This window comes from Salmo salar, chromosome 16, assembly GCF_965601325.2.
Source record: "Salmo salar chromosome 16, fSalSal1, whole genome shotgun sequence".
In the NCBI taxonomy this organism is placed as follows: Eukaryota; Metazoa; Chordata; class Actinopteri; order Salmoniformes; family Salmonidae; genus Salmo; species Salmo salar.
In genome coordinates this window covers 22,705,583-22,719,866 of record NC_138306.1, presented here as the reverse complement: position 1 = coordinate 22,719,866, position 14,284 = coordinate 22,705,583, and the positions used below count along the sequence as shown (strand labels likewise).

Here is a 14,284-nt window from a genome sequence, read left to right as displayed (position 1 = left end):
CCCCAAGAACACCATCCCCACAGTGAAGCATGGTGATGGCAGCATCATGCTGTTGGGATGTTTTTCATTGGCAGGGACTGGGAAACTGATCAGAATTGAAGGAATGATGGATGGAGCTAAATACAGGGAAATTCTTGAGGGAAACCTGTTTCCATCTTCCAGAGATTTGAGACTGGGACGGAAGTTGACCTTCCAGCAGGACATTGACCCTAAGCATACTGCTAAAGCAACACTTGAGTGGTTTAACTAGCCTGAAGAGGGCTAGTTAGTCACTGGGATTTTTGCCCATTCTTTAACCTGTCTGGGCTAGGGGGCAGTATTTTCACGGCCGGATGAAAAACATACCCAATTTAAACAGATTACTACTCTGGCTCAGAAACTAGAATATGCATATTATTAGTAGATTTGGATAGAAAACACTCTGAAGTTTCTAAAACTGTTTGAATGGTGTCTGTGAGTATAACAGAACTCATATGACAGCCAAAAACCTGAGAAATAATCCAACCAGGAAGTGGATTGTAGTTTTTCAAGCCTGGGCCTATTCAGTATACAGTGACTTAGGGTTCAATTTGCACTTCCTAAGGCTTCCACTAGATGTCAACAGTCTTTAGAAGGTGTTTCAGGCTTTTGCAGTCAACAGAGAGTGAACAAGACCTCCTGGAGTCTGATGACTGAGAGAATGACAGGCCACAATTACGCCCGGTCACGTGAGGAGGTAGCTGTGTTCCATAACGTTTTTCAAGACATTAGAATCGTCTGGTTGGAATATTACTGAAGTTTTATGTTAAAAAGGCCCTAAAGATTGATGTTTTACAACGTTTGACATGTTTCAACGAACGTAAATATACATTTTTGTCGTGAAATTGTCGGCGCGCTTACTACATTTGGAGTAGCTTACTGAACGCGCAAACAACGAGTTATTTGGACATAAATTATGGACTTTATCGAACAAAACAACATTTATAGTGGACCTGGGATTCCTGGAAGTGCCTTCTGATGAAGATCATTACATTTACATTTACATTTACGTCATTTAGCAGACGCTCTTATCCAGAGCGACTTACAAATTGGTGCATTCACCTTATGATATCCAGTGGAACAACCACTTTACAATAGTACATCTATATCTTTTTTGGGGGGGGGAGGGTGTGGGAGGGTTAGAAGGATTACTTTATCCTATCCCAGGTATTCCTTAAAGAGGTGGGGTTTCAGGTGTCTCCGGAAGGTGGTGATTGACTCCGCTGTCCTGGCGTCGTGAGGGAGCTTGTTCCACCATTGGGGTGCCAGAGCAGCAAACAGTTTTGACTGGGCTGAGTGGGAACTGTGCTTCCGCAGAGGTAGGGAGGCGAGCAGGCCAGAGGTGGATGAATGCAGTGCCCTTCTTTGGGTGTAGGGACTGATCAGAGCCTGAAGGTACGGAGGTGCCGTTCCCCTCACAGCTCCATAGGCAAGCACCATGGTCTTGTAGCAGATGCGAGCTTCAACTGGAAGCCAACTGCGTAGCAATGATAGGAGAGACCATGTGAGGATATGACAGAGCCAAGTGACTTGGTGTATAGCGAGAATAGGAGAGGGCCTAGAACTGAGCCCTGGGGGACACCAGTGGTGAGAGCACGTGGTGCGGAGACGGATTTTCGCCACGCCACCTGGTAGGAGCGACCTGTCAGGTAGGACGCAATCCAAGAGTGAGAGGGTGGAGAGGAGGATCTGATGGTTCACAGTATCAAAGGCAGCAGCTAGGTCTAGAAGGATGAGAGCAGAGGAGAGAGAGTTAGCTTTAGCAGTGCGGAGAGCCTCAGCGACACAGAGAAGAGCAGTCTCAGTTGAATGACCAGTCTTGAAACCTGACTGATTTGGATCAAGAAGGTCATTCTGAGAGAGATAGCAAGAGAGCTGGCCAAGGACGGCACGCTCAAGAGTTTTGGAGAGAAAAGAAAGAAGGGATACTGGTCTGTAGTTGTTGACATCGGAGGGATCGAGTGTAGGTTTTTTGAGAAGGGGTGCAACTCTCGCTCTCTTGAAGACGGAAGGGACGTAGCCAGCGGTCAAGGATGAGTTGATGAGCGAGGTGCGGTAAGGGAGAAGGTCTCCGGAAATGGTCTGGAGAAGAGAGGAGGGGATAGGGTCAAGTGGGCAGGTTGTTGGGCGGCCGGCCGTCACAAGTCGCAAGATTTCATCTGGAGAGAGAGGGGAGAAAGAGGTCAAAGCATAGGGTAGGGCAATGTGAGCAGGACCAGCGGTGTCGTTTGACTTAACAAATGAGGATCGGATGTCGTCAACCTTCTTTTCAAAATGGTTGACGAAGTCATCCGCAGAGAGGGAGGGGGGGGGGAGGATTCAGGAGGGAGGAGAAGGTGGCAAAGAGCTTCCTAGGGTTAGGGGCAGATGCTTGGAATTTAGGGTGGTTGAAAGTGGCTTTAGCAGCAGAAACAGAGAAAGAAAATGTGGAGAGGAGGGAGTGAAAAGATGCCAGGTCCGCAGGGAGGCTAGTTTTCCTCCATTTCCGCTCGGCTGCCCGGAGCCCTGTTCTGTGAGCTCGCAATGAGTCGTCGAGCCATGGAGCAGGAGGGGAGGACCGAGCCGGCCGGGAGGACAGGGGACATAGAGAGTCAAAGGATGCAGAAAGAGAGGAGAGGAGGGTTGAGGAGGCAGAATCAGGAGATTGGTTGGAAAAGGATTGAGCAGAGGGAAGAGATGATAGGATGGAAGACGAGAGAGTAGCAGGAGAGAGAGAGCGAAGGTTGCGACGGCGTAATACCATCTGAGTAGGGGCAGAGTGAGTAGTGTTGAAAGAGAGTGAGAGGGAAAAGGATAGAAGGTAGTGGTCGGAGACTTGGAGGGGAGTTGCAGTGAGATTAGTAGAAGAACAGCATCTAGTAAAGATGAGGTCAAGCGTATTGCCTGCCTTGTGAGTAGGGGGGGCGGTGAGAGGGTGAGGTCAAAAGAGGAGAGGAGTGGAAAGAAGGAGGCAGAGAGAAATGAGTCAAAGGTAGACGTAGGGAGGTTAAAGTCACCCAGACTTCTGAGGGGTGAGCCATCCTCAGGGAAGGAACTTATCAAGGCGTCAAGCTCATTGATGAACTCTCCAAGGGAACCTGGAGGGTGATAAATGATAAGGATGTTAAGCTTGAATGGGCTAGTGACTGTGACAGCATGGCATTCAAAGGAGGAGATAGACAGATGGGTCAGGGGAGAAAGAGAGAATGTCCACTTGGGAGAGATGAGGATTCCAGTGCCACCACCCCGCTGACCAGATGCTCTCGGGGTATGCGAGAACACGTGGTCAGACGAGGAGAGAGCAGTAGGAGTAGCAGTGTTTTCTGTGGTAATCCATGTTTCCGTCAGCGCCAAGAAGTCGATGGACTGGAGGGTAGCATAGGCTGAGATGAACTCTGCCTTGTTGGCCGCAGACCGGCAGTTCCAGAGGCTGCCGGAGACCTGGAACTCCAAGTGGGTCATGCGCGCTGGGACCACCAGGTTAGAGTGGCAGCGGCCATGAGGTGTGAAGCGTTTGTGTGGCCTGTGCAGAGAGGAGAGAACAGGGATAGACAGACACATAGTTGACAGGCTACAGGAGAGGCTACGCTAATGCAAAGGAGGTTGGAATGAAAATTAACTAAACAACTTGGGAAGCGAGAGAGCAGGGCGTCCCTCACTAACCATTCACTGAAACACTCAAAAATAACTTTTCCAACTTCCACTTTAGAAATTATAATTGATGTAAACTACAGTGGTTCAATGTTTCCAGGAATAGGCTCAAACTTAGTTTATTCAGCTAGATAACTTGGTACCGTATTCTTCCGTGAAACCCACCCAGTGCACTGTATCCTATGACGCCGTAGCTAACTAGCATGCTAGCATCCAATAACACACGGTTAGCACCAATACTTGGTTACAACAAATTACCAATGGATCATTCATGTCCGTGTCTAGTTCCTTTCATAACGCAGAAGTAATTAAACGTTGGCTAGCTAACACAAAGTCAGTCCTGCTAGCTACACAAGTGGACTACACATCTCGAAAGTTCAGAAAGTTAAGCTTACGTTGCAAAAATCTTATTGACTAAAAATGATACAGTACTGCTAGCTGGTAGAGTTGGCTAGCTAGCAGAGGCTGCATTTACCTTTATCTTTGATACAAAGACAACTATGTAGCTAGCTAACATTACACTAATCAAAACATTCCGTTGTAATGTATTTAGTTTCTACAGTACTGCTAGTTGGTAAAGTTGGTTAGCTAGCAGTGGCTGTGGTGTTGTGGTGTTGACGCCGTTTGGAAAACGGAATACAAATACGAATACAGCTGGCTAGTTAACCTTGTTAGTTTCTCAAAGCTACACCTTTATCCTTGATACAAAGACAGCAAAGACAACTATGTAGCTAGCTAGCTAACATTACACTAATCAAATCATTCCGTTGTAATGTAATGTAATGAAATGTAATATTACCCGCGGAGCGAAGTACAGCACAAAGGTAAGTGAATATTTCTAATGCTATTTAATATTTTAGATGACTCCAAAATGGCGGGTATCTGTATTGCCTGGTGTATTTTTCTGAGCGCAGTACTCAGATTATTGCAAAGTGTGCTTTCCCCGTGAAGCTTTTTTGAAATCTGTCACAGCGGTTGCATAAAGGAGATGTTCATCTATAATTCTTTGAATAACAGTTTAATATTTTATCAACGTTTATGATGAGTATTTTTGTAAATTGTTGTGCTGATTCACCGGCAGTATTGGAGGCAAAATATTTTCTGAACGTCACACGCCAATGTAAAATGCTGTTTTTGGATATAAATATGAACTTTATCGAACAAAACATACATGTATTGTGTAACATAATGTCCTAGGAGTGTCATCTGATAAAGATCGTCAAAGGTTAGTGCTTCATTTCGCTGTGTTTTGGGTTTTATTGACACATGTCCTTGCTTGGAAAATGGCAGTGTGATTATTTTTGTCTATGTACTCTCCTAACATAATCTAATGTTTTGCATTCGCTGTAAAGCCTTTTTGAAATCGGACAATGTGGTTAGATTAACGAGAAATGTATCTTTAAAATGGAGTAAAATAGTCATATGTTTGAAAAATTCGTTTGAGAAAGTTGAATTATGACATTTTGTTTTTTAATTTGCCGCCCTGATATTTCACTGGCTGTGTCCCGCAGGTGTCTCACCTAGCCCATAGAAGTTAAGGCAAAACAGCTCCAGCACCTTCAAGTTGGATGGGTTCCGCTGGTATACAGCTATCTTTAAGTCATACCAAAAATTCTCAATTCTCAACTGGATTGATATATGGGCTTTGACTAGGCCATTCCAAGACATTTAAATGTTTCCCCTTCTTCAGGCTGGGGTCCTTTTTTCTCAATTTCCACCTGACTGATGTGCCCAAAGTAAACTGCTCAAGCCCTGAAGCCAGGATATGCATATAATTGGTACCATTGGAAAGAAGACACTTTGAAGTTTGTAGAAATGTTAATATAATGTAGGAGACTATAACATAATAGATATGGTAGGAGAAAATCCAAAGAAAAACCAACCGGAATCTTTTTTTTGAGAGAGCCCATGCTCTTACAAATAGAAATTATAGGGAAATAATGAAATCGAGCTCCCAGTATGCAATTCCTATGGCTTCCACTGAGTGTCAGCACTCAATGTTCAAGGCTTCAGGATTGTTTCTTCCTAAACGAGTAAGAATAATGAGTTTTAGTGCAAGGACACGCTATTGGAAATTTGTATAGGCGCGCGCGATGAAGGGAAGACGCACATGCTAATATCGTTTTCCGATTCCGATTTCCATACTTCTTTCCATATGAAATATTATAGTTTGATTACATTTTAGGGTATCTGAGGAGTCAATAGAAATGTATTTTGACTTGTTATAACAAAGTTTAGCGGTAGATTTTTGGATTCCTTTCTCTGCATGTTGAACGAGTGGATAACTCAAATCAATGGCGCCAACTAAACTGACTTTTTGAGATATAAAGAAAGATTTTATCTAACAAAACAACACTACATGTTATAGCTGGGACCCTTTGGATGACAAATCAGAGGAAAATTTTCAAAAAGTAAGTGAATATTTAATCGCTATTTGGGAATTATGAAACCTGTGCCAGTGGAAAAATATTTTAATGTTGGGCGCCGTCCTCAAACAATCGCATGGCATGCTTTCGCTGTAATGGCTGATGTAAATCGGACAGTGCAGTTAGATTAATAAGAATTTAAGCTTTCAGCCGATATAAGACACTTGTACGTACATAAATGTTTAATATCCATAATTATTATGATTATTTATTGGAATTGCGCGCCTTCCAGTTTCACCGGAAGTTGTCCTAGTGGGACGCTTTCCAGTTTCACCGGAAGTTGTCGCTAGCGGGACGCCTAGCCCTAAGAAAATGTATAGAGAAATACCCCAAGAGACTTGCAGCTGTAATTGCTGCAAAAGATGGCTCTAAAAAGTATTGACCTTGGGGGGTGAATAGTTTTGCACGCTCAAGTTTTCTGTTTTTTTGTCTTATTTCTTGTTTGTTTCACAATAAAACATATTTTGCATCTTCAAAGTGGTAGGCATGTTGTGTAAATCAAATTATACAAACCCCCAAAAAATCAATTTTAATTCCAGATTGTAAAGCAAAATTTTTTTTTAAATGTGAAGGAGGATGAATACTTTTGCAAGCCACTGTATTGTCCCCGTCCACTCAGACAGCGGGGTTCTCTATCCATCGTGCAGACAGGAAGAAAGAACTCCCTGGGAAAATGAAAGGAGGAGGGTTTTGTTTCTTGATTAACAACTCATGTTGTGATTGTGGTAACGTACAGGAACTCAAGTCCTTTGATCTCCTGATCTGGAATACCACACCATCAAATGCCAACCGCATTACCTCCCAAGAGAATTTTCTTCGGTCATCGTCTCTGACGTGTATATCCCCCCACACCCAAGCCGCCACTACACTGGACTATGTGCAAACTGGAGACCGCATATCCCGAGGCTGCATTTAATGTAGCTGGGGACTTTAATAAAGGAAATCAAATGTAATCCCTTTGAAGATTTAATTTTAAATTGTGCAAGGGTTGTGTAGACTTTCACAATTTGTTGTGTTGTATTGTCACCAAAAATACTTAGCTTACCTATTTTAGAATATTGGATTGCTTAGCTTAAGGGGTAGCCATATGAGACTGGTTTAACCTTTCACGATTAAATCACAAACTCACAGACACGTACAAGAACATGCCCTTTCCAGCTTTCAAAATGGCTGTCTTTGTCTTGTTGTCTCTCTATCTTGCCTGGGTTAAACATACTCTTGCATCATGACATGGATGTCATGGCAACCATACTTCCTCCTGCTGCCGAGCAGCGCTCCAGACCTTTTCTCTCATTCCCTCTATTTCTTTCTCTCTCCCTTTCTCCCTCTCTCACCCTTTTTCACTGAATGAACATCACAATCAACTATTTCCTCTATACACATTTATTTCATCCATGACTTTACAAATCTTTATCATTAACAAAGTTTTGTTAATTCATCATTATACACTCCTACGCTAAATTATTAGCAAATTTTTCTCAAAGTGAATCACATGAAAGCAACAAAATCAAACATCAAAAATGGAGGCACAAACCCTCAAAAAACTTGGGACACAAGGAGTGATTCAAATCGGTTGCCTCTTACTGAAAAGGCATGACAAATGCACTGTCACAATACCCACACACAACCACACATAGAAGTGATTTGCCTACGAAAGAAAGATTCAGCATAAAGATGAATATGTAATCACTTAGAGGTGTGGAGCAATGGGCACTTTGAGACCTGGATCAGTATGGAGACACAGAGCTCCTGGCCAGAGACACATGCATTCATTACCCTCCATCCCACACACAATCACACAAGTTATTGTTACTAATTGTGCATTTTCATGTTATTATTTTTCTATTTTTCTATTATTTCTAATATGTTTTCACTGCTTTGTTGGGAAGGGCCCGTAAGTAATCATTTCACTGTTCATATACACCTGTGGTTTACAAGGCATGTGACGAATAACATTTGATTTGATTTGATCCCTCTATCTGGTGCACATAAAAGGGAAAGCCACAGAAACAAGATGGCCCCTGCTCCATTGTTACAAAGGAACCCAGAGAATTACAATCCAGAGCTGTTCTTGGAGTTCTACTGTACTGCCCATTACTGTAATATCTGTGTGTCCTGGTCATTTGTAATAGTTTAAGTCAGTGAGGGAGGCAGTCACTCCTCAGGGTTGTAGATTGGTTGTTATGTTAGCAGTTAACAATTGTTATTGGGTGCCTGGGCAATGCACAGACCTTTGATGGAGCAGGTGTTCAAAGTCAAATAAAAAAATCGACCTTAATTGCATTCATACATTTCTACTGCTCCTGTAGCCAGATAATTTTTTTTCATTTTACAATAAAACCCAGAAAGGGAGTTAGAAAGAATCACTACTTCTTTGCTAGCCTATAACCACTCCTGGGGTGGGTAGGCTATATCAGCTGATCATCGCTAATGTACACTCTTAGAAGTAAAGGTGCCTGGAAGAACCATTTGGGTTGCCACACTGGCAGAACCTTTCCAGTTGAAAAGGGTCTAGGGGTTCAATTATAAAACTTGTGAATAATATATTGTGGAGGTGGCAACCTATCAGATTGGAGGCATGGCTTATTGGAAGCTTGGCTTTCAGATAGTTATTTTGGGTCACCATTTAGCATAAATGTAATTCCTGTTTATCATGTTAAGTTTGTGCACTGCAAATATTTATGCATATTACATATTGTAATATAATATTAGAACAGGTTGGAAGCTTGTGCATGTGACGAGGACAAGCGCAGCAACGCACTGTTGCGGTGGCAGAGGACTTTTTTTTTTCGAGATTAATGAGTTCATGAGAAATTAACTACTTTTATACGAAATTCATTGCATTTAAAGTTACAAGTGTGAAAATAAACTAGTTTTTAAAACCACCACCAATCAAAAGGACACATTTTTCATAGGAGGGCAAAAGGGCATGTGCTCCAGCACTCCGAGGGCTCTATCTGTTAGGTGTCATTGGATGATATTCATCACAGTTTAATGCATTACTACACAATGCTAGGTCATTGTAGACTGCACGCTTCTGTCAATATAGTATGAAGTGAATTATATGGTACAATACATGTGAACCCCAACATCCAAATCTGAGCATTGCTACTACTCTCCGAAAGCTATTGATATTCCAAACAATCCTGTGTGCTATCCAACATGACTTAATCATGTATACAGACCATGTTAATTGACATCATAATAAAGGTATTTAAAATGCACAGTCTTGAATACTGTACATGCAGTTGATTCATACAATATCCACTCTACTGCAAATGCTCTATCACAACTGAACACCTTAAATTCTGCATTTGATTAAATAACTCAAATATGGCAGCTTTTCTTTAATCATTAAAGGGCATGTGCATGCCAAAAAGATGATTGACCACTATTTCTAAGCCATTTGGAAAACACGCATACATTATTTACAGAAGCAAAAAATAATAATAATATCCAAACTGCACAAATTTAAATAGTAATATTGTGTTTTCTTGTAAAAACAAAATAAAACCCCAATCCACAGGAAACAAGTGAAATATACACAAGGTTAATATCAAAAGAAACGACATCAGTGGGCCACAACATCACACATTTACCCATCATCAGAAACAATATGAATCCCATGAACATCGAGCCAAATGATCCACCCACATCTGTTTAGTTTTCACATTTCTGTGAGTGTGCGGGTGCGTGTGTCTATTTTCCAACCCAATGCCTCAAAAGCTTTGAGTGACACAGTATCAACAATGTCCTTCAAACCTGAATCTCCTATTGAACTTGGAGGGCATCCAAGTCCCCCCCATCCCCCACCTTTAAAACTCCCACCCATATCCCTGTGACTTTATGAACCCACTTTATCTCTCCCCATACACACACACACACACACACACACACACACACACACACACACACACACACACACACACACACACACACACACACACACACACACACACACACACACACACACACACACACACACACACACCTTCAACATCTCCACTTAGAGCCCAGCATACATCAGGCTTTAGAGCAGGGTTGTCATTGTCAACCTCCAGTTATCCAGGGTCTGCAGGGTTCATTTCAACATGGCACTCAAATTATGAATTAATGTTACCTATTGGCTAGAGAAGCCAGTATGATTTTCTCAGATTTAGATTAGACCCTGATTGAAAGGCAGGGGTGAATATCAACAGGTGTGTTTCTCTGTGTCTTTCCAGAAGCCTGGGTTGACACCCCTGCTGTTGAAAATTCAGTCCAAACCCTGGGTCTAAGAAACTATCCCATTCTAACCACCGTGACATAGGAGGCTATAAAGCATAATTTTGCTCCTCTTGGTTTTAAAGGACTATCTAGCCATCTGACAGACAGGGAAAGGGTCGGTCCAGTTTCAGATGTTGTACCTTAGTAACAAGTAGCTGGGGAAAACCAGCCATGCTCACCAGAATAAAACAACAAACAGAATCAATACAGCATTACCCACCCCTTCCATTTACAAAGCAACCACCCCAACCCCAGCTGGTATGTTCAGCGTGTCCGTCTGCTTGGTACCAGGCCAAAGTGTCCATCTCCATCCCAGCCAGCCTCTCTCTAGTCCTGCCCCAGTGTCATGACCCCATAGCTATTCTTCTCTCTCTCTCTCTCTCTCTCTCTCTCTCTCTCTCTCTCTCTCTCTCTCTCTCTCTCTCTCTCTCTCTCTCTCTCTCTCTCTCTCTCACTCACTCACTCACTCACTTTCTCTCTCACACACTCTCTGTTTCACTCACTCTCCCTCTCATTCTCCTCCTCCTCTACTCTCTCACGCTAGCTGTTCTTTCTCTGGGGAGTCCTCCAGTGTGATGGCGGTGAACTCCTCAGTGTTTCCGTTTTCCTGGATCTTCTCTTTATTCATCAGGGTCACCATCTCCTGCTCTCTCTCCTGGGCGCGGGAGCTAGCCACTGACGCCGCCGCACCGTTACCCTCATTCCCATCCTTGTTGGTGATCATCAGGGTCTGCTGCTGACCGCACCAGCTAACAGACAGAGAGAGGGAACAGTGTACACATTAGGTTGCTGTTACCAGCTAACAGATCGAGAGAGGGAGAGAGAGAGAGAGAGAGAGATCAATGCACACAGTCTTCATTCATTTTCGACCAGAATTCGGACTGGTGAAGTGAGACCTACCTCTTATACTTGACCACAACAACACACGCGAGGAGAATAGCAACCAGTGCCACAAGCACTCCCACAATGATCAGCCAATCTGCACAGAGGAACATAATGATAAAAGTTGAATGACGTGTAGCGAATGCCTCTTAATGTGTACCCTTATACAATGTGATTTGAAAAGCGCTATATAAATGTAATTATTTTCTCCATTATTAATCCATTAAACCATATAATCCATTAAAATGACATTAACATTATTACACGGATCACTAATGTCATGTACAATTATTACTAGTATTATTAGTATTATTACTACTAGTAGAGCAAGAATAGGCAACTTTGATGGAGGGGAGGTCACAAAAGATCTGACCTCATCATGAGGGGCCGCAGTTGTGCCACTGCCGCCAACCCCCATCCGCCAACCCCCCATTACTCATTTTACCATAGGTGGAGTGGAAAGTGAGCTGTTTTTAACATGATATCTGAGTGAGAATGACTAACAAAATCAATGGGGGCCCCCCAGGCGGTAATCCGACCTTGATAACTACAAGTTTAGATTGCTGGCCCCTAAACTAATGTTAGCTGACATGGGCTAATTAAGGGACTGTCAGTGACTGACATAACAAGAGGAAAACTACTGATGCACAACGCACATTTCGAAATTGCACCTTGTGTAGTCTACTATTCAAACTTGCAACTGGAAGTTGAGACCCCGACGGAGTAAAACAATATGAGGGCCTTCAAAAGGTGGGCGGTGGGCCGCGTGCCCATCCATGTAGTAGCGTTATTAGGGGTAGTGGGCCACTTACTGGACGTGCTACTGATCTCCTGCCCAGCTGGAGTAGGGTCTGCTCCCATACCTGGATTCATCTTCCCATTAGGAATGGGCTGCATGGATGCTTTATGGGGATAACAAGGAGAGACAGTGTTAAACAAACATCTCTAACGCCTCACACATGGTTTACACATAGATGCCAACTTGAGTAATCATGTGATGAATATAGTCATTTGATGACCAGGAATCATGTGCTACTACAGGGCTGATTTATTAGCTGTGGAATTCACAGAACATACTCGTCTGGCTCAGTTGGTAGAGCATGGTGTTTGCAACGCCAGGGTTGTGGGTTCGATTCCCACGGGGGACCAGTACGGAGAAAAAAATGTATGAAATGTATGCATTCACTACTGTAAGTCACTCTGGATAAGAGCGTCTGCTAAATGACTAAAATGTAAAAAAAATACTAAGGAAGAACGCAGAACTGTTCCTTTGGGGCAGAGTTGGAACCTGAGAGTGAATGCCAACATTTAATTGAAAAGTGATTTGTCTATGTAACCCAGAAGTAAAATCTTGAGTTAATTTGGCCACCTGCGTGAATCTGTTCATGGAATATTATAACGTGATTTATGAATTATTGATGAGTAAGTGACATTGTGCCAGGTGTTATAAAGAGAGCAATGTAATAAACTGCCCATAACTTTAACCAGTCACAGAACAGGTTGTGATTTTTGATCTGCGATTCTCTCTCATAGGGTAAATCAATGTGCCCCTATTCCTCACACAGGGCTCTGGTGGAAAGGTAGTGCATGATTTGGTTGAATGGGGAGCTATTCCCCATAGAAATAGGCCTATGTCCTCTACCGGATCAACCCTCATGTCCACCCTTCCTACTGTCTTCCTCTCTACCACTTAGAAAATGTCTCAAAATACAGAAAAAAATGCAATAATAAGAATCCAACCATAATGTGATACATAATAAAAGCTAGTGAGGCAGCAGATGTTATTTCATAACCCAACCTGTGTTTCACTATTCAGGATGAATGTATAGCTCAGTGGTACACAGCAGTACCATAAATAGTTTACATTAAACCATTTATGCAGAGAGAGGTCACGTAAAGCATTGAGAATTTGAGCCAGTCATTCTGTGTCACTGTCAGTAGTGTAGCAGTGCTTCTCTCTTTCTCCCTTATCTGGTCACAACAGGGGGAGCCCTCTTCAAACAAACTCCTCAGAGGACACGCACAGAAAGACAAACTTTCAAGTCTCTATGGAATATGTTTTCATGAATCTGAGTGTAATCAAAACACAGCTTTACCGTTTTCATTTTAGTTTCTTATTTCAGCAACCAGAGCTGACTATGTAAATGCAAATGATTCCTTGCACTTGAAAATGTTTCTATAAAGTGGGTTATAGCTTTTAGAGCTATTACCATATGTCTTATATAACACTAAATGCCAAAACATAGTGAGCTACAAACAACAGTGGAAATTGAAGTGAGAGTTCTGAGTTTTAATCCACAATCATTTTCACACCCCAACACCAGGGGGCGAGGTTAGTTCTCTAACTTCCCAGAGTCGGACCAAACTTCGTTGTGTGTGGGTGGTCGGCCATCTGCTACAAGAATCCTTCTCTAAGTTCTCAGAGGCAGCACTTCCAAGAAAATGTTAGGAATAGTTCTAAATGTCAAAAAGTAATTCCGTTTCAACAGGTAAATATGGTGTTAGTTATGCTCTTCACTTTTTTAATATCAACTTTTAACATCTCAGCTGCAGAGGAAAGTCAGAGAAGACTGTATTAGAGATTGCATGATAATGCATCTTGACAGAAGTTTTGAGGAGAATGACGAACATGCAGATGTGCAGTATATTTAGAGATTCATATGATTAAATGAATCACCAAAGCACTAAATGTTTGAGTCCCTTGGAAACAGTAGAGAAGTACAGTATGGACAGAGAAGAGAAGTGATATTATAGTGATGTGTTTTATAGTGATTCTGGCTAGACCAGTTCTTACATGGCGTTGATTAATGACACAACTGTTCCGTCCAGTAGAACTGAAGATGTTTAGTTGATACATCTGTAAAAGTCTTGTACAACTTTTAGGATATTTTTTTTATTATATAGATTAATGTCAAAGGTATTAAAGGTTTCATCGTGGAGATTTGTCTATGTTTTTGTTGGTGGTGTTTTGTTGGAATAAAAGTAGGCAAAATATATTTATATTAGGCTAAACGTGCTATTTGAAATAAGCATAGAGTGTGTCTTTAGTTTAGGCTTCCTAA

The 14,284-nt window shown here is 42.3% G+C and overlaps 1 protein-coding gene across 1 annotated transcript in view; it reads right to left on the bottom strand.

Annotated features, from left to right (window-relative positions):
* Positions 1 to 7,441: 7,441 nt before the first annotated feature.
* The window catches only part of cd44b (CD44 molecule (IN blood group) b), a 36,315-nt gene continuing 29,472 nt past the window's right edge, over positions 7,442 to 14,284 (bottom strand). Inside the window, exons 6-8 of the mRNA XM_014148324.3 lie at positions 12,035 to 12,124; positions 11,241 to 11,319; positions 7,442 to 11,089 (exon numbers count right to left, since the gene is read on the bottom strand). Coding sequence (XP_014003799.1) covers positions 10,876 to 11,089; positions 11,241 to 11,319; positions 12,035 to 12,124 — 383 coding nt within the window. The 3' untranslated portion in view covers positions 7,442 to 10,875. The remainder of the gene's footprint in view (positions 11,090 to 11,240; positions 11,320 to 12,034; positions 12,125 to 14,284) is intronic.